The sequence below is a fragment of the Mytilus galloprovincialis genome, chromosome 6 (assembly GCF_965363235.1).
Source record: "Mytilus galloprovincialis chromosome 6, xbMytGall1.hap1.1, whole genome shotgun sequence".
NCBI lineage: Eukaryota > Metazoa > Mollusca > Bivalvia > Mytilida > Mytilidae > Mytilus > Mytilus galloprovincialis.
The window spans coordinates 14,644,436-14,671,647 of record NC_134843.1 but is presented as its reverse complement, the minus strand read 5'-3'; the positions used below and the strand labels follow the sequence as shown (position 1 = coordinate 14,671,647).

Below are 27,212 nucleotides of genomic sequence, written 5' to 3'. Positions count from 1 at the left end.
ATAAAGTAAAAGAACAAAATCAATTGGGGATTTGCTGTAAACTTACTGAAACTAACATCAATCAATCAATCAATTAACAACAGCAGTAGTGTCATTGCACTTAAATTTACATAATTTGACTTTAATAGTGATTTTGTTATTTCAAAAATAAACAAAAATAGTGTAATATCACTGACTTAAGTAAACACGTCTTTAAACCGTAATGATCAAATATAAACAGATAATTCGTTATCATACTTATTGTTTATGTTTATCAAAAGATACATTGTATAATTACAAAGTCTTCATCCAAAACTGTCATATATTTTTCAAATCGGCAGGTAAGGTACTTTGAGCTTGTTTTTAGTTTTAGCGAGCGTTATGTGTTACTGTGTAACAGTATTGTACCTTTTTCTTAAATATAAAGTGTAATTTTTGTTCTTGTATGTACCATTTACATTTTCAAGTATCGACATGCAAGATTAAGGAAAAATTCGGTGACGCTAAGTCATGATTATTTTATCCCAATCTAATGGGTATTTACTAATTATCAATAAATCCAATTTTAGGAAAAAAATATACTGGCATTCGTAAATTTGATGATTTTGAATAATTGATGCACATTTTTGAACGTTTTTCGCCGATTTTATGTGCTTTTAATACAAATCTATTTTGAAAGAGCTCATCCACAAATATTCCAGAAAATGAATATGTCTTTCTTTCTCACACACACACTCACGCACACATTACACATTTTGATAGACTTGGAAAGATTTGGAGCTCTACATTTTGTATAGACAACTGTCCATTGTTGAAGACTGAATGTCTCAATCTATTCGTCTTTTTTGGTTATTTTTGTCATCAGGTTGCTGTCCCATTGACGTTTATCCTCATCGTCTTTTATTTATATTATGTCTAACTTTATTTTTATGATTTTTATGAAAGCCATATGTTATCTTTTTTTCAGAATGGATGAACATAAAAGAAGCTAGTTTTTATTCATGTTACAGAGGAGTACAATATGAACAGACAAATAATCAAAATTCTGCGCACATTACCAGCAGTTATCTTACTGGTCAGTATATCAAGTGTTATGCTAATGGTTCTTTCTCGTCACGTGAAAATAGAAGTCACATCATTAAACGAAATCTCAATACCAACAGATGAAACAGAAGTACCGCCGTTAATCATCACAGCTTTCCCACGAACAAAATATACCAAAACCATTCCGACCATTCCGATCGAAACTACCACATTAGGTAATGCAACTGTCAAACCTCGAGTATTGTTTGACGAAATTATTAATCCACATCCATATAGATATAAACGTATACCATCACGTGTTTGTAAATCAACCGGTAATCAAGTTGACCCAAGATTGTTAATTTTAGTAAAATCTAATGTTTTTCAAATTGGCCATCGCATGGCTATCCGAGCAACTTGGGGGAACTTTACAAACAGTTCAATACAAATAGCGTTCTTGTTAGGGGATTCACCGCTTATTACGTCATTTACCAAGATGGAATATGATTTGTATGAAGACATGGTTCAAGAGGACTTCATGGACGAGTATAAAAACAATACTCTAAAGACTATTATGGGATTTAACTGGGCTGTGTCTGACTGCAGTCAAGCTAAGTTTGTTCTGTTTGTAGACGATGACTACTATGTAAATATACCACTTCTATTAGATCTTATAGAAAATATAACTGAATCTGAAGACGAGAATGTGTTCATTGGTTTTAAGTATGAACATGCTGTAGTTCGTAGAAAGAAAGAATCTAAATGGTACGTATCTACCGACGAGTACCCTAACAAACATTGGCCTCCATACATTAGTGGTGGATCTATGTTACTATCTATGGACGTTGTAAAAGAAATATCAAAGACTTTCCCTCACGTGAAACAAATATTTATTGATGATGTCTACCTCGGAATAGTAGCTGAAATTCTCAATATAACACTCACACATGACAAAAGATTTGAAGTAAAATATGTTCCTGAAAAACTGGACACGTTAATAACTAGTCACGACTACGGCTCGCCGAATGTTCTCGTACATGAGTGGAATATTGACGACGATGAAGATGATGCAATATCAACTGTGGAACAAAACTCACGAACTTGATAAGATGCGCAATAAGTTCAAATGTGTTCCAGTATAACATCGATATCCGTGTTTAAAAAAATCATCGATGAGAAATGCGTTAATATTCTAATTCATTTGATCAAAGGGATAGGTAGACATATTACATTGTAAAAAGGAAACATTGAAACCCATATATATATACAATGAGTGAAACGGAAAACAAACTATAATATTTTTACAGCTATTTCGTCTACCAGTATACCAGAGGATAACAGCTGATTACATAAAAAGTAGTCTGTGCAGCAAAGAATATAAATACCTTCGTCTACCAGTATACCAGAGGATAACAGCTGCTTACATTAAAAGTAGTCTGTGCAGCAAAAATTATAAAAACCAAACATCAAATGAATCACTTGAAATGTTCAAGCAAACGAATGAAATAAACTAAGGTTGAAGGACGACTTCAAAAAATGACGAAGGACGACTTCAAAAAATGACAATTATTTAATATCAGAAAACCATAATCCAAATATTTTACTATATTTTATTATTAAATATCCTGCCATAACAAGTTCTAACAATTGTTAAACCTTCAACATGTCAAGGAACTACATGTTATATATCTTTAAGGACTTAAATTAAGATCGGATATTATCACAACAAAACCATGCGAACCATGTTTTAACAAAAGTCTATTCAATTGGCTTACCAAATTAATGTATGATACAACTATGGGGGAAAATACTGAATAATTTAAAGTCGAAAATTCTCAACTCTAAACGGAAATGACATCACTGTTTACTGCACATCCGCTAGTGCTTAGGCATGCATAATGATTGTAGTTTAGATCTTATTCTAAATACCTTTGATATGAAGTCTCACGTTCAACGACATTTACTACGGACGGCCTCTATAACAGGTCCTACCTATTGTATTTAGTGGTTAATATGTTCTAATCCTGAACATGCATATAATATTTCCATTTGACATGAACCAACTAAAAATCAAAAAAATATTCCTTTCTTCATTTTTCTATAATATAAAAAAGATGTTGTATGATTGCTAATGAGACTACCCTTCACAAGAGACCAAATGTCACAGAAATTTAAAACAACTATCGGTCAACGTCCAGTCTTCAACAATGATCAAAACCCACACCGCATTAACGAATTGTCCAACCTTTTTTTTGTTTGCCTCACTTGCTACAAGATTTTGCAATTGTGTCAAGGATGTTGTTATGAAATGCGTTTCAATTGTTTTAAGTCGCGGAAATTAGTTTGGTTCCTCGAAAAGGAATTTCTTAATCTCTTGGTTGAATGATATTCACATAACTGGGAATGCATGGGATGATAGCATGTATAACAAAAGCGACAGGTATGACAGGCTCTTCTCTTCAAAGACCGTATACAATTAGATTCATCGGTCTGTCATGCTATTAGTCTGTATGAATACAGAAAGTCCAATCATCGGGATTTACCCAGTTTGTGCCTAAACATTCAAAATTTTTATAATGCCCATAGTAAATTTATAAAGAAGTCTGAACTGCTTCAATGTTAAAATAACTAGCGGAAATGATATCTGATTGTTTTAATAATCGTCCTTATCAGAGATTTTTAAAACTTTGTTTTAAATTTAAATAAGGCCGTTTGTTTTCTCGTTTGAATTGTTTTACATTGTCATATCGGAGCCTTTTATAGCTGACTATGCGGTATGGGCTATGCTCATTGTTGAAGGCCGTACGGTGACCTATATAGTTGCTAATGTCTGTGTAATTTTGGTTTCTTGTGGGCAGTTGTCTCATTGGCAATCATAACACACCTTCTTTCTTATACTTGGTCCAATCCACTAAAATTCGAAGGATATCATATGCAAAGAAGGTGTTCAAGAAGAATGTTTCAAAGTGACGCCAATATTTAGTGTCAATAAATAAAGCATTCAGCCATTGTGATAAAAAAATATAAATATTAAGCAATCTAATTATGCAATTTACATGATTTTAAAACTCAACTATTTGAAATATAACTCTCTATGAAAACAGTGTTCGAAAACTACAGCTGCCTTACGATGATGATAATCAGTTTCTTTTAAATTTACTTCCATTCTCTTGGCTACGTAACTTGTCATCTCATATAATACATCTATTATATCGATATGGTCTATCGTTTTCATCTGTAGAGCTTGTAAGTATTTGTCCACTGCATTGTATAAAGATATTAACATCCAACCACCGTTTATATAGCTATCGTGCCTCCCGTATGACTCCTTTTCTGTAAGATATAGGGGGTCATATAGAATAAAACATCAGACATGGTGGATTTACATAATGCAACAAACAGACAAACATGTGAAATTAAAAGTTCACAACCAATAGAATACACACACGACAGTGTTGTTGTTCTTCATACCAAATGGATTAAGTTTCCTTAATATTTTTCGTTGTTCTTAGAAAAATATTATTTCGTTAATTATTTAATTAGTACTATGTGTTTCATATAATGTGTAAAGCATTTAACATTGATTTAATTCACTTCAAGACAAAGTATATACCGAATATCTCGATCGTTCGTACATACACACATAGCATAACCACTTTTAAAAAGTAGCATAAATATGGTGGGCGATGCGCAAACAATTGATTAGGCCTTTTCAATAGTTAATGCATATACCTTATATGCAAATACCATTTAAGTCTGCCTGTCTTTCGAACTTTTTTTATGAGAACGTCACTGGTTGGACTTGTGTGGATTTGTATTGTAGTCCTGTCATGTAATGTTTTCATTTAATGTTATATTTAACATTGCCATAAAAGCGGAAGGTTTCTAATGCCACAAAACCAGGTTCAACCCACCATTTTTTTTTCTTAAAATATCCTGTACCAAGTCAGGAAAATGGCCATTGTTATATTATAGTTCGTAACCCGGATTTGTTTTTTTTTCTCAATCGATTTATGAATTTCGAACAGCAGTATACTACGGTTGCCTTTATTTGATACAGTTTCTTAATAAACGGTTCGTGTGATTCAATGTCCAGCATCCCACGAGTTTCCAATGGCCATTTTCCATGTACATGCGAATATATGTGCACTTGACATTCATAAGTGTATAAGAGTTTCCATTCTCAATTTCATAAGTGAATGGTTTTTGTACACCTATAACATAATACCTGAGTTAGATGAATAAACAATGAGACAATCATCTTCGCATGGTGGATCCAGAACACGTATTATCTTTGTGGTGTCTATTGTATTGGTTTTTCTTCCAAATAATCTATCGAAGAAGCTTGGTTCCGGAATATCATCTGCATTTTTTAAAATCACTTCGTCTTGGAAATTTGAGGGGTCTACACTAACAGTATGTCCTTCGTCTATAGAACATATCCCATTCGGGACAATACGACAAGCCTTAATGAAAAAAACATCTAAATCATTAAATAAACATAATAACATCAAATGAAGGATCTATTCCACACTCTTAAAAAAAATATTTTAATGCGATTTGTCTTTTAAATGCATTTTATTGGTAGTGTAAGTGTGATACCGCTATTAATGAGTTTGTTGCTTTTTCTGGACCGATTTCAATATTTCAAAAAAAAAATATTACCTTTTGTTAATTGAATCACCAATTTAATATGAAAATATGGAAGGCCTGTAACTAGATGTCCAATTCTGCTACATGTACAAAGAAAGGAACGCTTTTCTTTTTTGTTATTTTTCATATTACATTTTGTATGTTAAATATTGAAAGATAGTTATTGCCAGATCTTTGGTAGTCACTATCAATACTCGAAAGACTTTTCTATAAATGTATATCAAGAAAACTCAAAAGAAAAACTTTCATAGTATGACAAAACACATAATTTTACAAAAACAGTTGACACGTTAAAACAATTTCAATTAGAAAAACAGGTTTGCCCATACTTATTTAAACATTTCAATGTAATCTTCTTGAAACCTTACCTGAATAAAGAAAAGCTTTGGTTTATTTTTAAGGGATGTAACTTCAGAGAACTTTTTAACAATCAGTTTTGTTGCGACTGGTTCGTTGTCTATTCCATAGACACAGTGGTCTCTGAAATACAAACCAGGTGGTTGTTTGTCATCAACAGGTCTATGTCTCTCATTTCCATGACTTGCAACAACACAGGCAAAGCAGTCTGATTTCATATGGAACTCCTCTTGTCCTGCGGCTAATATTATACAATACGTCAGTATTACTGTTTCAGACATGATAAATATGATTAATTGATAATGTAGTTGCGCTAAAAGCGTCGTACTGTAATTCTTGGTAAAACTTATCATTTTATGTTTCTCCTGTTATAAATAAATTGTATGGGATTTGCTTATAATCGAAGGCCGTACTGTGACCTATAGTTGTGTCATTTGGTCACTTGTAGAGAGTTGTCTCATTGGCAATCATACCACATTTTTTTACTTTTAGGAAGTCATCAATCTTTTTTCATTGTTATATAGACCTTATTTACAAGGACAGGTTGAATGTAGGAATTTTTATTATTTTGAATATTTTCAGATACATTTTGTTTTCAATTTGTACGGATAACATTCAGCCAATATTTGCTTTTTTAACTAACTTTTAAGTATGTACAATTTTATCATAATATCGAATAACATTAATGGTACCAACTTTCCTGCCACCGATGCGCATTTCGACAATACATGTCTCTTCAGTGATGCTCGTGGCCAAAATATTTGAAATTCAATAATATAAAAGATTTAGAGCTATAGTGTCGACTGGCTAGGCTGTCTTTTATAGGAAATAATTTACATTTTTTTTTCTGTTAATAAGGAAGAAGCAAAAAAAAAAAAACCATCTGGTTAGACAGAAATATACACGTTTTTTTTTTTGCACTTTGGTCTAGTTGTTATCTCTTTGGTATATTCCCCGTTTACATTCTCAATTTCATGTAATTGGTACTGACATTTTATTGTTATCAACCTTAAAATTAGAGGAGGGAAAAACGTAGTGCTGAAGGCTACATGTTGATGTTAATTACTGTAAAAGCGAGAGAAAGGCTGTTGCGATTATTTCAACTCTGACAGAAAAGTAGTTTGATTAATTCTAAGATTACAGATTCTATGAAATATAGAGAAGTGCATGTATCTGAAAGAAAGAGCTAGAGAGAAATGTATGTGTCTTAGAGAAACAAAGAGAGAGAGAGTGAACTGTATATTTGCATTGTTGTCTTACCAATATCTAAAACCAAGTCTATCTGTCTTCCTGTCAAGTCTTTGAAAGCCAACACTAAAAATTTTTAATTCGAAAATGTCTCCTTCGTAAGCTGTAAATCATCATCACAACAGCCTCGGGGTTTATTAGGTTCTTTGAAATTTTCATTGCAGATTATAATAGCCAAACCTCTGAATACGTTGTTACACGTATATTCACCTTCGCCTGCTGTGTCGCTGCATTTACCTTTTGGAGATGCCGATTGTATGGCTCTGCAAACAAATCAATCAACCTTGTTCTATTATAATTTTGAAATTACTTTGGATTTCATAATTATTTTATATCTCTTATGCCTGTGTGACGTTTACATTCTGACGTCAAACACGCGACTCTACTCTAGAGTTGATGTGAACCTTGCCATTCAGTCACAGGACTTCAAATATTTTAATCCTTTATGGGCTGATTTAAAATACATACATAAATAATTTAATTTTGGATGTAACGCGTCTTCTGATTGGCTGACGTTATTTTGTTATGAGCCCATAGACATAATTTAGTCATGTGACCGTGACGTCATCAACGTTTTTTCATGGTTTTCTGCGGTTTAAAATGGAATTTAGAATTAAATTATAAGAAATGACTGTAATATTTTTTCTGTCTATTCGAAATAACATAAAAATGTGGTGCACACTGTTAAATAACCCGCTACGCGCGTTATTCAGTGTGCACCAAATTTTTTATGTTATTTCTTCATAGACAGAAAAAATATTACAGTCATTCCTTAAATAAGCAATGAATGTTGTTGTTACATTTGATAGATGCTTTTTGGTGCTTCTTTGTTAATTACTTTTTGTTATTGTTCTAATTGAGATTGTGGCACGGTGATGACTGCTGTATTCCTATTTTAACCATTTTACCTATGATGTCTGTTTTGTTCACGATTGTTGTAAATATAATGGAATGTGATACGGCTGTCATACAAGTGAGAGGTTTAGCGCTATAAAACTAGGTTCAATCCATCATTTTCTACATTTGAAAATGCCTGTACCAAGCTAGGAATATGACAGTTGTTGTCCATTCAATAGATGTGTTTTATCGTTTTATTTTGCCATTTAATTAGGAACTTTGCGTTTTGAATTTTCCTCGGAGTTCAATATTTTTGTAATTTTAGTTTTTAACGCATATTTATTATTATTATTTTCATATTTTTTTAATATATTTTTTTATATACTCGAATGATGTCACCGAGCAAATCGAATGAACAAACAAGTAAATGTGTCGAAGCAAAAATAAAAGAAGAGTGCATTTCTATTTGTATCAATCCGATGAGTTAAGCCATTTCCAACTGATTTTTTATAGTTCGTTCTTATGTTGTAATGTTACATCACTGTTACAGGTTAGGGGAAGTTTGGGGTCCTGTTAACATGATTAACCCCGACACATTTTGTATGCATGTGCCTGTCCCATATCAGGAGCCTGTAATTCAGTGGTTGTCGTTTGTTGATGTGTAACATGTTTGTTTTTCGTTCATTTTTTTACATAAATTAAGCCGTTAGTTTTCTCGTTTGAATTGTTTTACATTTGTTATTTCGGAGCCATTTAATAGCTGACTATGGGGTATGGGCTTTACTCATTGTTGAAGGCCGTACGGTGACCTGTAGTTGTTAATTTCTGTGTCATTTGGGCTCTTGTGGAGTTGTTTCATTGGCAGTTATGCCAAATCTTCTTTCTTAAATGTATAAAATTTTTATAATGGTCCATTGAAAAAAAAATGTAATTTGTATTTAGTATATATATAAAAGCACTCACATTTTTTCAATATCTCTTTTATTGATAGAAATATTACGACCGTTTGTTTTATAAACGATCTGTTGAATTATAAAACTTATTACAGATAATTTGTACTTTTTTTAATAAGATACCTGCAAGTAATATATCATACCTTGATATAACAGCCTTTAATTCTTCTCTGGTTTCAACTGAAATTAATGGCAATGCTTATGAGGGATCATTACCAATGTCACTTTTATTTTTTTAATAATCAAACACAAATATTCTAGGTGCGGATGCTTGTATATCTCAAGAATAAAAAAGCAATTCATTTTATACATCATGTTTACTCTTTGGTTTAAAATCTGAATTACACAGCTCAACTTTTTTTTCAATAATACGCGCGGAGACTAGAACATAATTAACCCGATGGACAATATATATGGAGATACGTTCCAAAGAACACAAATGCACAAACAATATAAACAACTCAAAGATTAATCTTCAGCAGTAAATAGCTGCTTTACAATATGAACACTCGAACATGAATATACTGCTTTGTTATGTGTCAGTCAGTACACTCATATCTGCATCGAAGACCGTGTCTTGAACTCTAGATGTCTTAAGAACTTTAGATGTCTTTAGAACTTTAGATGTCATAAATGTATCTGTCGTCCCGAATGTTCATGAACTATCGGCCACTGGATATTAACAAAAACTTTAACTAATTCACGTTTGTATCAAGTCCCACATTCTGTTATTAAAAAAAGTCAAAAAAAAAATCAGGGATATAACATTTTTGCCACGTAAAATCAAACGATGGGAAATTATCATATTATTAAAAGGGACTTCAGAGGAAAAATGGTGATCCTGACACGTGTGGAATAAAGTTCTTGATTACTCGAGACAATTTGAGACGGGCATACTTATTACACAGTTTACTAGACTCGAAACGATTTGAAGAGAGACATATTGATCTGACACGTATCTAGTATCGGGACAATTCAAACGAAACATATTGATCTGACATGTGTCTAGTATCGGGACAATTTAAACGAGACATATTGATCTGACATGTGTCTAGTATCGGGACAATTTAAACGAGACATATTGATTTATGGAAATGTGTCTAGTATCGGGACAATTTAAACGATACGTTTTGATCTGACATGTGTCTAGTATCGGGACATATTGGTTTGGCGCTTGTCTAGACTCGGAACGATAAAAAGCGAGACATAAATACTTAGCAGCGTCACTTTTCCGTAGAAAACAAACAGTTTATTCTAGTTAACATTCTTAATATTTTTCACAAACATTAGATGAATAATATATGAACTTTTACAATCGTTAATTCTTAATCTTTAATTATCTGTATTTAAATTTAAATTGGCAATTGACACGTGATTTTAGAACATTTATATTGAACTAACAGTAAAAGGTGACTTATTGGTCCATTGGGCCGGGTGTATTATATATGTAATTATATTTTGTACAAATTTATGCTGATTTACACATGTCACTATAATAAACAATTTACATACTCACTTACTTACATAATGATTTGAAGCAAGTCTAGTATCGCAATAATTTAAACGAAACTTATTCAATTCGATTTTACACTTGTCTAGATTCGGTACGAATTAAAGCAAGACATTTTAATATGGCGCTTTTCTAGAATCGGAATAATTTTAAGTGAGACATATTAATGTAACGCTTGTATAGACTCGGGACGATTTCGCGACATATTGATTTGACACTTGACTTGTGACGATTTAAAATGCAACATATTGAATATACACTCGTCTAGACTCGGGACTATTTTTTGGGCGACATATTGATTGGACACTCGTTTAAACTAGAGATGTTTTGAAGCGATACTTTCGAACTTAACATAAGCCGTAAAGGAAGTAAAATCAAATCACATACCATCTGAACCTGTTATTGTTACAGTTTCCATTTTACCTTTCAGGAAGTAAATTTAACTCAGGTTTAAACGTTGTTTACACCTAAGTTTATGATAAATGAAATATTATCTTTATTAATCTTATACGGAAAGCATAACGAAACAATGACATACCATTTCAATTATACTTACCATATTATATATTACAGTGTTTTTTTTTGGCTTTTATAATATATCATGAGTTCAAAAGGATGCACCATGATAAAAGCTGCGAGGACTTTAAGATTTGTAATGAATTTATTTGGGAACTGTACACGAATCAACCATTACTCGAAATTTTTAGAAGGGTAGTGAACTGAAATCATTACAGTGACATTATGACGAAATAAAATTTAAATTTAAATATTAATAAAACCTAACATGTTCGTTTATTGTATCATCAGCCGCAACAACACATTTATTTGCGCACAGTGCATTTAGTTGGTCCACCTTTTCCCATAAATTCCACAAAAATGTGTACACCCCGAATACGTATGAATAAAAGTAATATTTATTTTCGTTTTTAAGTTAATTATGCCATCAAGTGAAACTTATTGTACTCCTCTTAATGCAGATTTAAATGCAATCATGAAATTCCAAAATATTCTTAAACAGGTGAATAGCGACCAATGTCCTTTTTCAAAATGGTAATCTTCAAAACGACATTATTAATAACCGAGAAAATGGTTTCTTTCCTATTGTTACCTTTCCGTTCCTTGTTGACTCTTGTATGGCTCACAGCGATACTGCCTGTTTAACTAACGCAATGTAACGCAACAATCAATCAATCCTTCTTATTGAATGTACATTTTTATAATTTTTTTTTGCAGGAATTATTTGTTGGTCGCTGTCCCCTGTGGTCTTTGATTATGATCGATTTTAACCTGTTTATGGTTGAAGGTCGAATATTGACCTCAGGATTTCTCGTGTATTTGTGTTGGTGTGGTGAAGTGCAATTGATGTTATGATTTTTTAAACGATGCATAGTTATGTCACACACACTATATATTTCTATTATTGAATTGTCGGTTATCGCAGTGTTACGTTTGTATTCAACGTACATGCACTTGCACTTGCACCCAGCAACAATGAACTAGTTTGTTTAAAAATAAATAAACAATTTTTAAATGAAAAAGATAAATAAATAACTGTATAATAAATATTAAGCTAATCTTATTTGAAATGATTTCATCATTAATGCATCATATACATGTTTAGATGTTTTTATCATATATACATGTATCCTATCGCATAACATGCATCAACATATTGATAACCCGTTTAAATATTTACATCTAACAATAACAATTTTACAGTTCATCTGACGTAAATATTCACATATAACAATAAACTGTATACACTGTAACAAATAAACTTTTTAACTGTGACTTACTATTCGTAATTATTGTATAGAATACGAATAAGTATAAGAATATTAATATATTCTTCCAATTAAGGGTTTTTGGTGGACAGCATGACATGCACAACTTAAAACAGTACATCATGATTTGTAACAAAAAAAAAATGTTTTTGTACCATTGAAATAAAATATTAAAAGTTCAGAGAGATGTTATTCTCTTCATTCTATATATTAAGTCACATTAATTTAATTCCAGGCAGAACCATAACTACCATACTTGCTTTGTTTAACAGGCAATAATAAAAGAACAGCGAATATCAAATATAACGTCTACCTTTTGAAAATTGATAAAAAATAAATAAATAACTGACAAATTGTTTTCAGTTAATTTCGTAATTATAAACATTGCTAAAATTATAAGCTTACGCACAGTGATTTTTAAGAACTGAAACAAGCGTATTTATATCCCTTAAATCTCAGTGAAAAAATTATAACTGACCAACAAACTATGAAGAGGCTGTAAGAGCCTGAAACGCTTTCTTGTAAAAAATAATGATCGGCAAAACTCTAAAATTAGTCAAACATGTTCATACTCGATGCATTCCGTCGTATGAACATTTCTGTAGGTTGCTGAACGTTTTTTCTGTTTTCAGTTTCTAACTTCCTATTATAGTTTTATAGACAAAAACTCAAAAGTTAGTAGTAAATATTGTTTCGTGGCATTTACTTCTATAAGAGTCATCATATATACTGTGATCTTATTGGCATTCTTGTAAATCTTCTTTGAGGGTTCACCATCTGCTGTCGGTCATATATAATATTGGCATTCTTATAGATCTCACATTGCTGTTCACTTTCTGGTCAATGTTATACACAATGTATGGTATATCCCATTGAGATTAATATAATATAATATAACTAATTGTTATAACAACTATCAGTCAGGTAATCATGGAAAGGATTCGTCCTCTTTTCAGACTCTCTCTGCCTGGTAATGTATTTCAACTCATTTTACACATTGAAACAAGTGAGACAACTGATATATTAAAAAAGACTTATTTAGATGATCATATTTAACCGTTTCATTCACGGTATATATTAAGATAAACAAGATTATAAGACATTTCTGTAGTCTATTCATAAAATATGTAACTTAACCCCTTTGCTTTATTTAAATGACATGGACCTTTGTGTGAAACCTAAATATAAACATCTGTCATTTGTTTTTTTAAATATGCACCGATTGGACATTTGATAACCCAATTACGCAACTTCACTTGGCAAATATTTTTTTTCTATAATATTAGAAATGTAAAGTTACAATAATCCATTTTAATTTAAAATGACAACGATCTTATTTTAGCCTGCAGTTGACTATATAACATGAATAAATGATCCACATAGTTAAAATATCTTCCGGTGTGTATTGAATTCATAACCATTATACCGTGAACTTAATAATTGTTTTTCTCTGTTATGGCGTTAAAAGTATACACAGGGAAGGAAGGTATGTATTACAAAATATTCTTCCTTACTTATGAATTTATACAATTATTGATGATGATGAATATACATGTATATATCGATCGATAATATTAACATATGTTCTATCTAAAATAGTATTATTACTGCTCAATTATGTATGAAGATTTGCATTTAGCTAAAAATTAAAAGAAAATGCTCCATTCTTTACAATAACCTTGCTAGGGTTAAAATGTAAAGTTAGATTAATATTAGAATGATTAAAAAAGATAACTGAATAAGTATGTTGTAATTTGTTCACACATGTCATGCATGTGTACTTGTTTAGTATTGTGTTCATGTAATTTATGTAGCTTCATACTAAAACAGTCATAACAGTGTGTATTTATAGAAATCACGTTTCTAGTTTCCAAGGCAACCTATCATGCTTATGAATAAATAGTAAACGTGTACCATTCGTCTATATTGACAAATTTTCCAAAAAAAAAAGGAGATGTGTATATGTCATTGTGACAACAACCAAATGACAAAAGACACAGAGGGAGGCTAGCTATCAGTCTTCAACAAAAAGCAGGCGACTGTACAAAATGTCAAGCTCTAAATAGTTCAGTGCCTATAAAATTAATAGTAACAATGTTAGATATGTAATCAATATGTAGTTATAATCTAACTGAGAAAAAATATTTATAGATATGACATTCAACAACAACTTCATGGAACAACTATAGTTACAATACCGGCATTTTTTTATAGCTCAACCTTTCCCTTTTTATTTTCTCGATCATATAGGACCTTCAAAACGTTCATAAAAGAAAATTCTGTGACAATCAGTGTATAAAAAGTACATTACTCAAATAATAATAATACTAACGATAACATAGACAACTAGAGGCTCTAAAGAGCCCGTGTCGCTCACCTTGGTCTATGTGAATATTAAACAAAGGACGCAGATGGATTCATGAAAAAAATGTGTTTTGGTGATGGTGATGTGTTTGTACTGAACATTCTTGCTGCTTACAATTATCTCTATCTATAATGAACTTGGCCCTCGACTTGGCCCAGTAGTTTCAGTGGAAAATGTTAGTAAAAAATAAAAAATTTATAAAAATTGTCAAAAATTGACTATAAAGGACAATTACTCCTTAGGGGGTCAATTGACCATTTTGGTCAAGTTGACTTATTTTTAGGTCTTACTTTGCTGTACATTATTGCTGTTTACAGTTTATCTCTATCTATAATAATATTCAAGATAATAACCCAAAACAGCAAAATTTCCTTAAAATTACCAATTCAGGAGCAGCAACCCAACAACGGGTTGTCCAATTCATCTGAATTTTTTTTAGAGCAGATAGATCTTGGCCTGATAAACAAACCTGCCCTTGTCAGATTTGCTCTAAATGCTTTGGTTTCAGAGATAAAAGCCAAAATCTACATTTTACCCCTATGTTCTATTTTTAGCCATGGCGGCCATCTTGGTTGGTTGGCCGGGTCACCGGACACATTTTTTAAACTAGAAACCCCAATGATGATTGTGGCCAAGTTTGGTTAAATTTGACCCAGTAGTTTCAGAGTAGAAGAATTTTGTAAAAGTTAACAGACGACACCGGACGACGACGACGACGGACGACGGACACAAAGTGATCAGAAAAGCTCACTTGGCCCTTCGGTCCAGCTGAGCTAAAAATGAATAATAATTTTACCAATTTGAAACTACTCGCAGTTACGGAAAACAAGATACAAGTACGTATATCCTACTTAATTATATCCGACAAATGCAAAATTGATTGTGCAATTAAAGAGGGGGGCAAGGGGGGTCCCAATAACAGCAAAACAGCAAATTGATTTGGCTCATAACAGATAACAAGGAATTAAATTGGACAAAAACAGATAACAGTAAATGAAATATTAAAATAATATGGTCTTTGACAAATCAGTATTTCTTATTACGGATATAATCCTTTGTAATGCATTCCGTTTTCTATGACTATGTTTTTAGTATTAATTTATGTATCTAGAATGTGTTTAAATTACAACTCAATATATTATAACATTTTTTATACGCTCGTTAACGGAACGTATTGTGGTATACTGTTGTCCGTCTGTTGTCAACATGTCGGACATTAACTCAAAAACTCTTTAACCAATTTGCATTAAACTTTGGGAAATTGTTTATATCTATTGACGTAAGCTCTTTTTTTGCTTTTTTTTTTTTTTTTTTTTTTATAAATTTTAGATTTTAAGTTTCTGGGTAATGGGTTTGTATTCAATAAAATTGGTGGTTTTTTTTTCAGTTTTCTGATAATATTTCAAAAATGCTTTCACAAAGCAAGGAATTTTGGTGAATTGTTTATATCTATTATTAACATGAGGTAACTTTCAATTTTTATAAATTTTAGATTTTACGTTTCCGAGTTAACAGGTTTTATTAATTAAAAGGGGGGATTTTCCAGTTTTCAGACATTAACACAAAAATGTTTTCAGCAGTTCTCATAAAATTTTGCTGAAATGTTTATATCTATTGTTGTAAACTCCCTTTCGATTTTTATTAATTTTAGATTTCATGTTATTGAGTTAAGGGATTTTATTCATTAGAAAAAGGTGGTATTTTCTAGTTTTCAAAAATAACTCAAAAATGCTTTCAGCAGTTCTCATGAAACGTTGGTGTATTGTTTATATATATTGACTGAAGCTCCCTTTGTTGCTAATAAAAAAAAATGACCTAAAAGAGTTTGAATATTCTGACTTTTTCTAAATGACCATATAATGAGGTGTGTGAATTTTTCTTAATAAGACTATGAGGCAAAGTGGTATATAGGGTAGAAAAATCAAAAGCACCAATTATAAGCATGCAATTTATCAAGTACTTCGAACGAATTTTGACAATCCAAAAGCAATTTATTCCACTTTTTCAAAGGCCTTATTTGAACAATTTTTTATCAGGTTTTTGATTGTACATGTACCAAGTGTACTAGTAAATAGAATACATAGTTTAGTAGAGAAGCAATGGCTTGAAACGAAATAAATCTTTGTTTGTAATGAGTTATGTGCAGCTTCGGACGCAAGTACATGGTTGGAACTTTCATTGTACCATTTGGTTCTGCTTTGAAAAGAATCACAGAGCTGAGTCTATGTACCTTATTATATAAAAGGTTAAGTGGTTGTTAGGACCTAGTCCTTAATTGAGATCCTTGTCAGATATTCCTGGCCATATGTTTTCCTTTTTGTCATATTAAAAATTGTTTTAATTTAATATGTTCGTAGGGGAAACAAGGAACATTATTCTCATACAAAAAATTAAGATAATTCTAAATACACATTCATAAACAAAATGGAATTTATTACAAAGGATAATCATAAGATATACTTGAATTGTCCTGGACCTCACTTCTGTGATGGGTATATGTCAATGGAATCCTTCTCTGAATACGGGACAAACATATTAGTAGTGGTAGACCCCAATGTCCAATGATCTTCAATTTATACCGAATATTGACTATAAAAAAAAATGCTAACATTCCAATTTTCAATAACAGTTAACAGAAAATACATTATCACAATAACCGATAACAAAAAAACTAAAAGCCCAATAACAGCTAACAAAGAATAAGACAATAACAGCTAACAGCAAATATATTTTCAAAATAACAGATAAGAAAGAATTAAATTGCCCCATAACAGCATAACAGTTAAACCCCTTGCCCCCCCATCATTAAAGCAAACACCACAACGACTATAATATAATGACGTCTGGGTTGTTTGTACTTGGATTTACTGTATTTCTAATGCTGTCTAACAGACTCGTGTGAATAGTTGTCGCATAAGCATGTAATCATACCACAGCTTTTTTTCATATTTACCCCATATATGTAGTTATCAATATAGTGATAACAGCACTTAAACTTAAATAAGGATTTAAATACATGACACGAACGAATCCAATTAACATTTTTTTCGGGTTTTACGACGTTGAAAATTCCTGCCAAATGTCAGTGGTGATACATATTTACTTTTATAATTATCATAAAATAAACATTTTTTTTTAATTTCAGTTGGAAGTAAAAAAGATGTGATAGACATTTTTGCTAGGTAAATATAAGATTATATTAAGCTAATACGCTAATTTATAATATTAAGCTAAGATCAAACAAATGCAATAAACTAGTAAAATCAGTTCATGCGGTGGTATTAAAAAACGATTAAGTGAATCATTTTTAAAGATAAAATCTTTTATAAAAAAAGTATTTACATCTGACGACCATTTTTAAACATTTGCCTCTAGATGATGAGCAAAAAAAATATCTGGTTTCATGGAAGAAAACAATAATCCTGCTTTTTTACGTTATTAATTTCAACGTCTTCTACAGCTATATTTTTTAATATTTTTGAAAAGACCGTTAACCTACTAACTTCTTTATTGTCATGTGATTCGGCGTTTCTTGATTAATTTGACCAGTGTATGTAAAGTGCGGATCCTAAAATATCATTTTCACTGTATATGCCAGAAATTTTTGATGTAGAATGGTAAATAAACAGACGATTTTTTTTTTATTTTTGAAGAAAATGAAGAAAATTAGTTAAAAAGTATATGTTCAGAAACACATAATACTAATAAAACAAAGTAAGAGATGCGAACGGTTTTTTTTTCGCGCCTAAATCCAAATAGTTGTGAAATATATACCAAAATAGGTGAATATTTAGGACATTTCACGAACGGATCGTGCAGGTGTTTTATAACTAACAGGTAAGATGTTGTTGCAGAAAAAATATTCATTTCAACACAATTATTAAAGTTATATAACGTAGAATAGGTTTTGTCATTCAGTTTCTTCATATTGAACTGAATTCCACTATGATGCTTTCTTTATGCGAGTCATGTTTACTGTCGAATAATGATACTATTCTTTCATTTTCACTGTAGAGCGATTCATTAGTATTGTATATGCGGCGCATTTTCACTGTATGCTATATTTTTTTTTATCTATTACAGCGTATTTTTTTAAGCATGTAAAGCAAGACTTAAGTTAGCGTGCTTGCTTTGTTTTTTTTTTGTACACTCATTATGATAACACCCAATTTAAATCAAATATAATAATTATATAAATACAGCTTAAACTATGCCGATACATATTGTTTAAAGATGTCAATCTTATTTACAAAGTTTGTATAAACAATTATACAAACTAAGCAATCAATTCAACCAAAGTTTTGCTTTACATGCATTAAGAAATTAGCTGTAAAGCCTTAATTTAGCCGACTTGCTCAAATAATAGATAAAGTAAGAGACGGATTTGATAAAATTTAACTTACGGAGGAAAGTTTGGTTTTAAAACACTCTAAATAAATTCAATAGAAATAACATTTATTTCAATTGTATTCCATTTTTAAAATTTCTTGTGAATCGTACAGGGATCTTTATCCTTGTTTTTTTATCCATTTCCATGACACTTCACCACTAATTACGTACATCTTGATAAAGATTGAATCGTTGGTTTTAAAAGGTTTTACACTGGGGCCCTTTATAACTTGCTGTTCGGTGTGAGCCAAGACTCCATGTTGAAGACCGTATTTTGACGTATAAAGGTATACTTTTATAAATTGTGACTCGTTTTGAGAGTTGTCTCATTGTCACATATGACATCTTTTCTATCTGTGGCTGAACCCGAAACGAGACGGGATAAAAAGGGATAAAAAACACACTTTTTTAATATATTTATAATGGGCTTAATATGAGTCAGAAAAGAGTAGAATAGTGGGTCGCGTTGGGGTATAAGCGTGACGCGGAATTGCCGATTTTTTTGTAAGCGTGACACGTGATAGTCAAATGATTATGTCGTGAAAACGAGAAATAAAGTATAGCGGGACACGGAAAATTTAAAAAAATGAGAACTGAATAGTATAAACGGGATACGGGAATCTGATAAAGCAGTAAGCAGGATCAGGGATCAGACCCCCCCCCCCCCCAAAAAAAATGAGACCCCAGAATAAGATATTTTTTTTATCTTCATTCTACTGTTACAGTCGTGCCTTCAATAACAATCCCATGCATGCATTTTGATAGACCAAAGACCTTATGGATATTTGGGGTATTTTGACATGCTGAATCTGACCTTGTATCCAGTTTGGGGATTTTTACCAAGTTACCAAAATAGCCCACATAGAGGTCCAAAGGGTCTAAGATCATCAAACATGAATTGTAGCATGCATGTTGTGTACAATTACCCAAATGTGCATTGTTTGACCTCTGTGGTAGTACCCACTCGCGGATCTAGAAATTTTTATAAGTAGGGGTCCAATGACTACCTAAGAGGGGGCCCGCTCCAGTGATTCCATATAAAAGTAACCAAATGTTTTCCCAAAAAAAGGGGCAACCCCCTGTCCCCCTAAATCCTCCTCTGGTATCGAGATGTTCATTACGAATAATTTTTTTGTATCAAGGGTGCTCTACTTCACGTACCAATGCAAACAAAAAAGTTCGCCCACACCTTACATTTTATGTTTTAACGACTGTGGATAATTTATGTCACATACCGTTTCACCTTATACAGTTAAAATCATGCAAGCAACAATCGAGTCAAGAACATTTGTTCTACCAAAACTGTCTTTTTCAGAATATGGCAATTGAAGCAGTTGAGGGTACAACTGGGGAAAGTTAATCTTTTCTAAGCTTTTCTGTCACCATTGCGTTTCAAGATGCATATTTCTCTGTTCGCAAGTGTATTTATTGCGTGGAAGATAACGTCCTCAAATGTACTCGTCTCTAATTTACACAGACTGCAAAGTTAAACTCCGCAATATCAATCTTTGACTTCAAAAAAATACAGAAATATCTTTTAATTTTTTTTTTTAAATCAAGGAAAAACGTTATTTGAAGAATACAATATGACATTTTGAGAAGCGTTTTTGTTACAAGTTTGAAAAGCTATATATTTGGTAAAGAATGAATGAGGAGTTTGTATTTCAATTTGAAAATACATTTATCATAAATTCTAAAGTCATCAACTAAGTTTTTTCATTTGTTTCAAGTGCATTTATCACATAACTCTACAATAAAAATTCCTCGCATCTTCGAAAATTCCACATCAGAAATGGCTGCACTAACAGTGATAATTCATCGCATCTATAGTTAAAATGGATCGCTTTCAAAAATCGATATGCTATATTATGTTGCTTTTATAACACTTATTTGAACTTTAATGCTATGTTTGTACATAATAAAGACATATCACAATGAAAATATGTAAAACCTTTCCTTCAAATCAATTAATTTGGTATTTTCAAAACGTAAACAAATACAGTTTTCCCATGATCCTTTATTCTACAATAGACATACCCGCATATGACAGTGAAAATGAACTAGCTGGATTCGCACTTTATATACACTGTTTGACTGTATAATATCAGTGTATAAATTATTTTATTGTAGTTATGCAAACGTTATTTAAGCTGTTTTGTTAGGCCATCTGGTTTTGGTGCTTAAAACATTTTATGTGCAGTTGTTGTCCATTTAATTCGTGTTATGTGTTTTATCATTTGATAAGAGAATTCCCGTTTTGAATTTTCTTCGGAGTTCAGTATTTTTGTGATTTAAATTTTTACTACTTCAAATTTAAGTGCCATGTGCACCTTATGAATATTGATCTTTTGAATTAAGAATTGTCACATGTCATTATCTAACTGTATTTTACTTCATAAAAGTCATAAATTATATTTAAGTGTCTTGAAAACAGCATCTTCCAAATCTAAACCTACAATACCAACTGATGAAAACGAATATGATTGCAACAAAAGGTACAGGGGCTTAGCTGTAGTAATAAGCAACGAAAATTTTAAAACATCGACCCGTCGGAAATACTGTGATGAAGAAATAAAATTGATGCAAGAAACATTTGGGAAGTATCTAAAGTTCACAGTTATAACTTTCAAAGATTTGACAGCAAAACAAATAAATTTGGTTTTGGAAATAGGTAAGTTGGAATATCTAAACTTTGAAGTGATATACAGGGCACAATGCTATTCTCTATCATGTGATCATTCAACTTTCAGACTTTCATAAAAATGATACAACTCGACGAATAATGATATTTTGTTTCTGGTTTTAAGTTATTTCATGGTGAATTTCCATCTGCATTAAAAGAAAAAAATCCACGAAGTACAAAAATTGATAATTCAAGTATGAACTTCACTCACAACACTTCAAATAAGGATAGTAATAACTTTTTAGTATAAACCGCTTATTTACGGTTATGTCGCGGTATTAACCAGTCATTCCCGGTAAAATCTCAGTTGTTACCACTTATTCTAGACTGAAATATCGCAGTATTAACCGCTCATTCTCGGTAAATAGATTGTTGCAGACCAGGCAATACAGTGTCTGAAATAAGAATATATAACTGTATATGTTATTGATAATGCAGCGAAAATAATGATATAAGATATGATGTCCTAGCATATACAAAGTAAAAGCTAATTTATATACTTTCTTTCTACCACTTACAAGCTTAAAACAAGCACTTTGTACGAGGAAGAGAGGAAAAATGAATATCTGCATTACAATTTTTTTATTTGTTATTATCAGCCTGCAATCAAACTGAATTTCATCAACAATCAGACTGCTTTGCGTGTGTTCTCGCAAGCCATGGTAACGAAAAACCAAGAACTATGAAGACACCTGGGCTGCGTTACAGAGATCATTGTATAAGTGGAGTTGATGAAGATACAATGACAACAAAAAGTATTATAGAAACAATCACAGAAACGGAAGCCTTGCAAGATAAACCTAAGATGCTTTTCATCCAGGTTTGTAAAAAATTACCACAAACAACACGTTTAATAATTGCAATGAGCCCGAAGCGCTTTTCTGGATTTACCTTCATCAGGAACGCTCAAAGCCAAACATTTGAAATCGGAGGATGTATAAGTACCGAAACCGTTGAAGAGCTAGCTATATGACAAAAATACCTAAAAGTAATATGTAATATGATCGCTATCTTCAAGAAAGATTTAGAAACAATCAAGTGTAGACGACAAATCCAATTGAATATTAACAAAAATGGTCTTCGTTAAGATTTGTAATTTGATCGTTATCTTCATGACAGATTAAGAAACACATTGAATATCAACATGATCAACAAAAGATGCTCTTCGTCAAAGTTAGTATTTTGATCGTGATCTTCGATACAAAACCCATTGAATATCAACAAAAAAGACAAAGACCTATTCTGTTAATATTCAGTCTAATATCATAGGCTAGTCAATTGTGTCTATTGAATAGTTCTTAAAATAGAAATATGTAGTACTTTAACAGCATTATTCTCAATTCGAAGTTCTTGACTAAACATTTAAAACAGCACGTTACATAAATTCCATGCATTTGAAGCGCTATTCTAGATTTACATTCATCAGGAACGATCAAAGCTAAATAAATATTGTTATTTTGTAGGCGTGCCGGATGAAGATGGATAAAACAGCGAATGAGTCTAGTATAGACCAAGGACATGTTTTACCAGTTAATATTACTGTAAACGAAAATAACCCAAACATCATTTCAGATCATGCAGACAAAGTAAATAGACTCTCAAACTCTCTGTTTCCAACAAAAATCAAATCGTGTGTCAGTGTTACCCCTGGAAACCTGTCTCAAAAAGAGGACATTGTAGAATCAAAGATCCTTCACACACTGGGTGAAATGTTTGGTTTGATTACAGATAAACCTAAGGATATGATTCGTGTTATATACCCACCGTGTACTGATGATGTGTTAGTTGTTTATTCATCTGCTTCAGGTAACATAAGTAGTTCAACAAATAAAAAAAGAATGAAGGATATGATTTATCAACTATATCTATGTAATGCAAATATACAATCATACCGTTTCTGCTTTAAAAAAGAGGAACGAAATTGGTACTTAAAAAAATAAAATTGCAAAATTTACAAAATTTACAATAACTATTTAGAAGTCCATTGTCACTGACAAAACCTTGGATGACCCTTATTATCAACGATTAAAAAGTTGTCATGCTGCTGACTTAGAGCAGGTAAATCCATGTACTCTGTGTGAGATAACTGGTATTAAATCGTGCAACGAACTGACTTGGCAAGATTTATGATTGTTTGTTTCGATTTTTAAACAAAAGACTTTTGTAAGGTGGTTTACAGTATATGTTTACACAATATCATTGTATCAACTGGATTAACATGACTGTTATTTAACAGAACAAAATAGCGATTATCACACTTCGGCTTTGAAATGCTATTTACTGATTTTAGTGTTTTAAATGATCATTAATTTTCTCTTTAATAATTTCAGAAAAAGAATCGTACGGTAGAGAAGATCGTGGTGGTTGGATGCTCATTTCTCTGCATAAAGCGGTGAAAGAACAACTTCGCGTTCAAAAGGAAACAAATCGCATCGATATATTGGATGTGTTAATCTTTATGACTAGACAAGTTTCAAATTCAGAGACTTTTCAGACAAATTTTCCCAAAGGAACAGTTAATCCAAAACGTAAAGCTACAATTGTGTTTGAACACTGTTTACACAAAGAGCTATTTATAACAGTATAGATTGATTTTTTAAGTATTAGATAAAATACAAAGGTAACAAAGAAACAGGCCGGTAACGACCTGACTACAAGTGCAGAAAAACTATTCGGCTGGTTGTTACCGGCCTGTTTCTTTTGTTACTTTTGTTTTTTATCTGACTTATACGACGTTTCAATAAAGTAATAATACATTTTGCAAGACTAAACATTTGAGAAAATTAGATAGCCATAAAGCAGTAAACTATATATGTAAGTTATTATAGTATAAACACATTTTTTTTTCATTTCACTTCAACCGAGATTTTTTTCAAGAAAAAAAATCAGGAATCTAATAATTTGATAAAAAAAGAACCATTTCAAGTAAAAGATGAATGTTGTACACATTTTAGACTTTTTAAAATGCAACTTCGTAAGAAAGTAATATACTAAAGAAATATTTTAGTGGTAAGTAGGATAACGTTTGATTTTTATGGATGAAACGGAAAGCGGGGAGGGGGAGGGCTAATTACTTTTAAAATAAACAGGCTGTGATCTTTATTTTTGATGAATAAATGCAGGATGTTCCATTCCATCCCCCCATCCCCCCTTAAAAAAATCGTAAAAATCGCGCGTTTGTTGCCGAATACCTGAATTTAATATTCAATGATTGGGGGTCCCGGGGGTTGGAACAACCCTTTTTGTGGATGATCAATGCATTTAAATGGGGACATACAGTTGGACCACTGTTTTGTCCTGGATTTGAACCTGGATCCGCCACTGATATAAATTCGATAACAATATAAATGTATCAAAAGAATGAAACTTCGTTAGTGAATGAAATTTTTATGAAAAAAATGGATTTTGTCTTAATATTATATATATTCAGGCATATACTTTAAATTTTTTTTTAATTCATGCTCGTCTCTAGATCTGCAAGTGTTGATCGTGATTAAACACGTGTTACTATCGTGATTAAACACGTGTTACCATATGATCCAATTGCAGCTTACCGTCCAAAATTGATGACGTAAGTTGAATGATTTTTTTTCTAGATTTGCTACTTATTTGGACGTGTATTACATGAACACTTTTTGTTTATAGGATCAATCGTCTATTGGTGAGTTGATAGGGATTTTAGCTTTTGATAAGATTTGATTTTTATTTACTTATTTCCTGTCTTATTTTTATTGAAATATACACGTCAGTATCATCATTTCTTTACTTTCAACATTGTATAAAATACTATTCATGTCCATATATTGAAGAAAACATTTATTGACAAATATTTTGCTTCATAAAGGGGGTGATATCTTCTTTTTTTAGTATATTAATTATTTACTTTTCAACGCCATCACCCAAATGTTTTTGTTTAAATTAGCACTATTTACGGTATTCGGAAAATCAGGAATCATGCAAAATATTAATTTGTCATCTGCTTGACCATTATAATTTTTTCTCATAAAATTTGGGATCAAAATATCTTTTTAAGGAGAAAACCATACCCCCTCCCCCTTTTGAAGTTAAATGTCTAATCCCTTAGTGTACTGATATGAATAGTATTTTACTGGAAATGTTTTAAAAAAGATATTGAGGCTAACGTAAATATTTTGATCAATAAAAAGACAGGAAATAAGTCGGTGAACCAAAAATTTCAAATCTAATTGAAAGTTAAAGTGCCCATGAACTCACTGATCATGCACGAGTGATTCTATTCATAAAAAGTGTCCGTGTAACAACTAAAAAGAGTCCGTGTATCATCTTAAAAGAGTCCGTGCAACACCCGTTCATGTACTGTTTTTCTATAGCTCTGCGGGGGGTATGTGAGGCTACACAAAGAGGACAAAAAATATGTGCAGCGATACCGAGAACAGATATACATTTTAAAGAAGAAAAGTTTTTTTTTTTGTAATTTGTTTATTTTTGACATAAAGACAGAAAACAATCAAGCAGGATTACACACATGTACAGTTTCAAGTATGGTCTTAAAGATATTATTATTATATGACAACTCTAAATAGCAAGACATACAACAAAATATAACTATAATTTTCGTACCAGTTATAAAATATTTAAATCACCTAGGACAGATTGTAATGGCAACCATTTTTTATCTATATATTCTTTTTGAGTAGGCGATAAGAAATTTACTGTATGTTGTTCTATTCTTATACAGTATTTTAAATATGCAATACTACCTTTCACAGAAGGTTTTTCTCCTGAGTTTTTACAGCTATAAATATAAAATTTTAAAATCAACATTATATGTTGTACTACATTATATGGGTCAAAAATTTCCCCAATACCAAAAATAACATCTTTTGCCTCTATATGTTTAAGGCTAAATCCACATTTTAATAATAAATCTTGAAGTGCTATCCAAATATTTTTGCTATATATACATTCCCAAAAAATATGCAATAAGCTTTCTTTGGTTTCAGTGCAAAAAGTGCACAGTTCTGTTTCTATTAAACCACATTTATAAAGAAAAGAGTTTGTGTATACAATTCTATGTAATAACTTGAATTGAAAATTTTGAAGTTTAGTGTTTTTTGTTGCTTGAAATGCCATCGAATAGATTTTGCCCCAATCATCAATCTTAACACATAAAGCATCAGACCATTTATTTTGTGATCTTAAAGGATTTTCTTTAATTTTTTCTAGAAATAATTGATAAAAATATTTACATGGTTTTTTATCATTTTTGAGTTTTTCTACAATATCATTTTCAATTAGTATGTCAATTGTTTGTAAAACAATTGAAAGGTCTTTCCGGTAAAATTGATGTTTTCGTAATGTACTTTGTACCACCTTTCGTTTTATATACGACAAGCATACCTTCTGAAACTTTTCTCTTTTAACACTTAATGACCTCATCCGGCTACATTTT

The 27,212-nt window shown here is 31.4% G+C and overlaps 2 protein-coding genes across 3 annotated transcripts; one reads left to right on the top strand and one right to left on the bottom strand.

The window, feature by feature from the left end:
• Positions 1 to 2,592: 2,592 nt before the first annotated feature.
• LOC143079016 (caspase-7-like) lies at positions 2,593 to 11,026 on the bottom strand. 2 transcript variants are annotated; one of them, XR_012979325.1, is made up of 6 exons: positions 10,948 to 11,026; positions 9,194 to 9,230; positions 7,273 to 7,523; positions 6,024 to 6,253; positions 5,231 to 5,468; positions 2,593 to 4,335 (listed from the first exon to the last, which is right to left on the bottom strand). XR_012979325.1 is itself a non-coding variant. In XM_076254116.1 (6 exons), exons 1-6 carry the CDS (start codon positions 10,976 to 10,978, stop codon positions 4,076 to 4,078), a joined length of 822 nt encoding a protein of 273 aa, XP_076110231.1. In that variant the 5' UTR covers positions 10,979 to 10,999; the 3' UTR covers positions 2,593 to 4,075. The 2 variants fall into 2 exon arrangements, 1 of the variants encoding a protein (XP_076110231.1); XM_076254116.1 differs by having other exon boundaries at positions 7,498 to 7,523; positions 10,948 to 10,999.
• A 2,691-nt stretch (positions 11,027 to 13,717) lies between these two features.
• Positions 13,718 to 24,447, top strand: LOC143077999 (caspase-6-like). Its single transcript, XM_076253032.1, has 6 exons — positions 13,718 to 13,830; positions 17,855 to 17,891; positions 21,519 to 21,769; positions 22,381 to 22,601; positions 23,245 to 23,587; positions 24,112 to 24,447. Exons 1-6 carry the CDS (start codon positions 13,800 to 13,802, stop codon positions 24,366 to 24,368), a joined length of 1,140 nt encoding a protein of 379 aa, XP_076109147.1. The 5' UTR covers positions 13,718 to 13,799; the 3' UTR covers positions 24,369 to 24,447.
• The last annotated feature ends 2,765 nt before the right edge of the window (positions 24,448 to 27,212 follow it).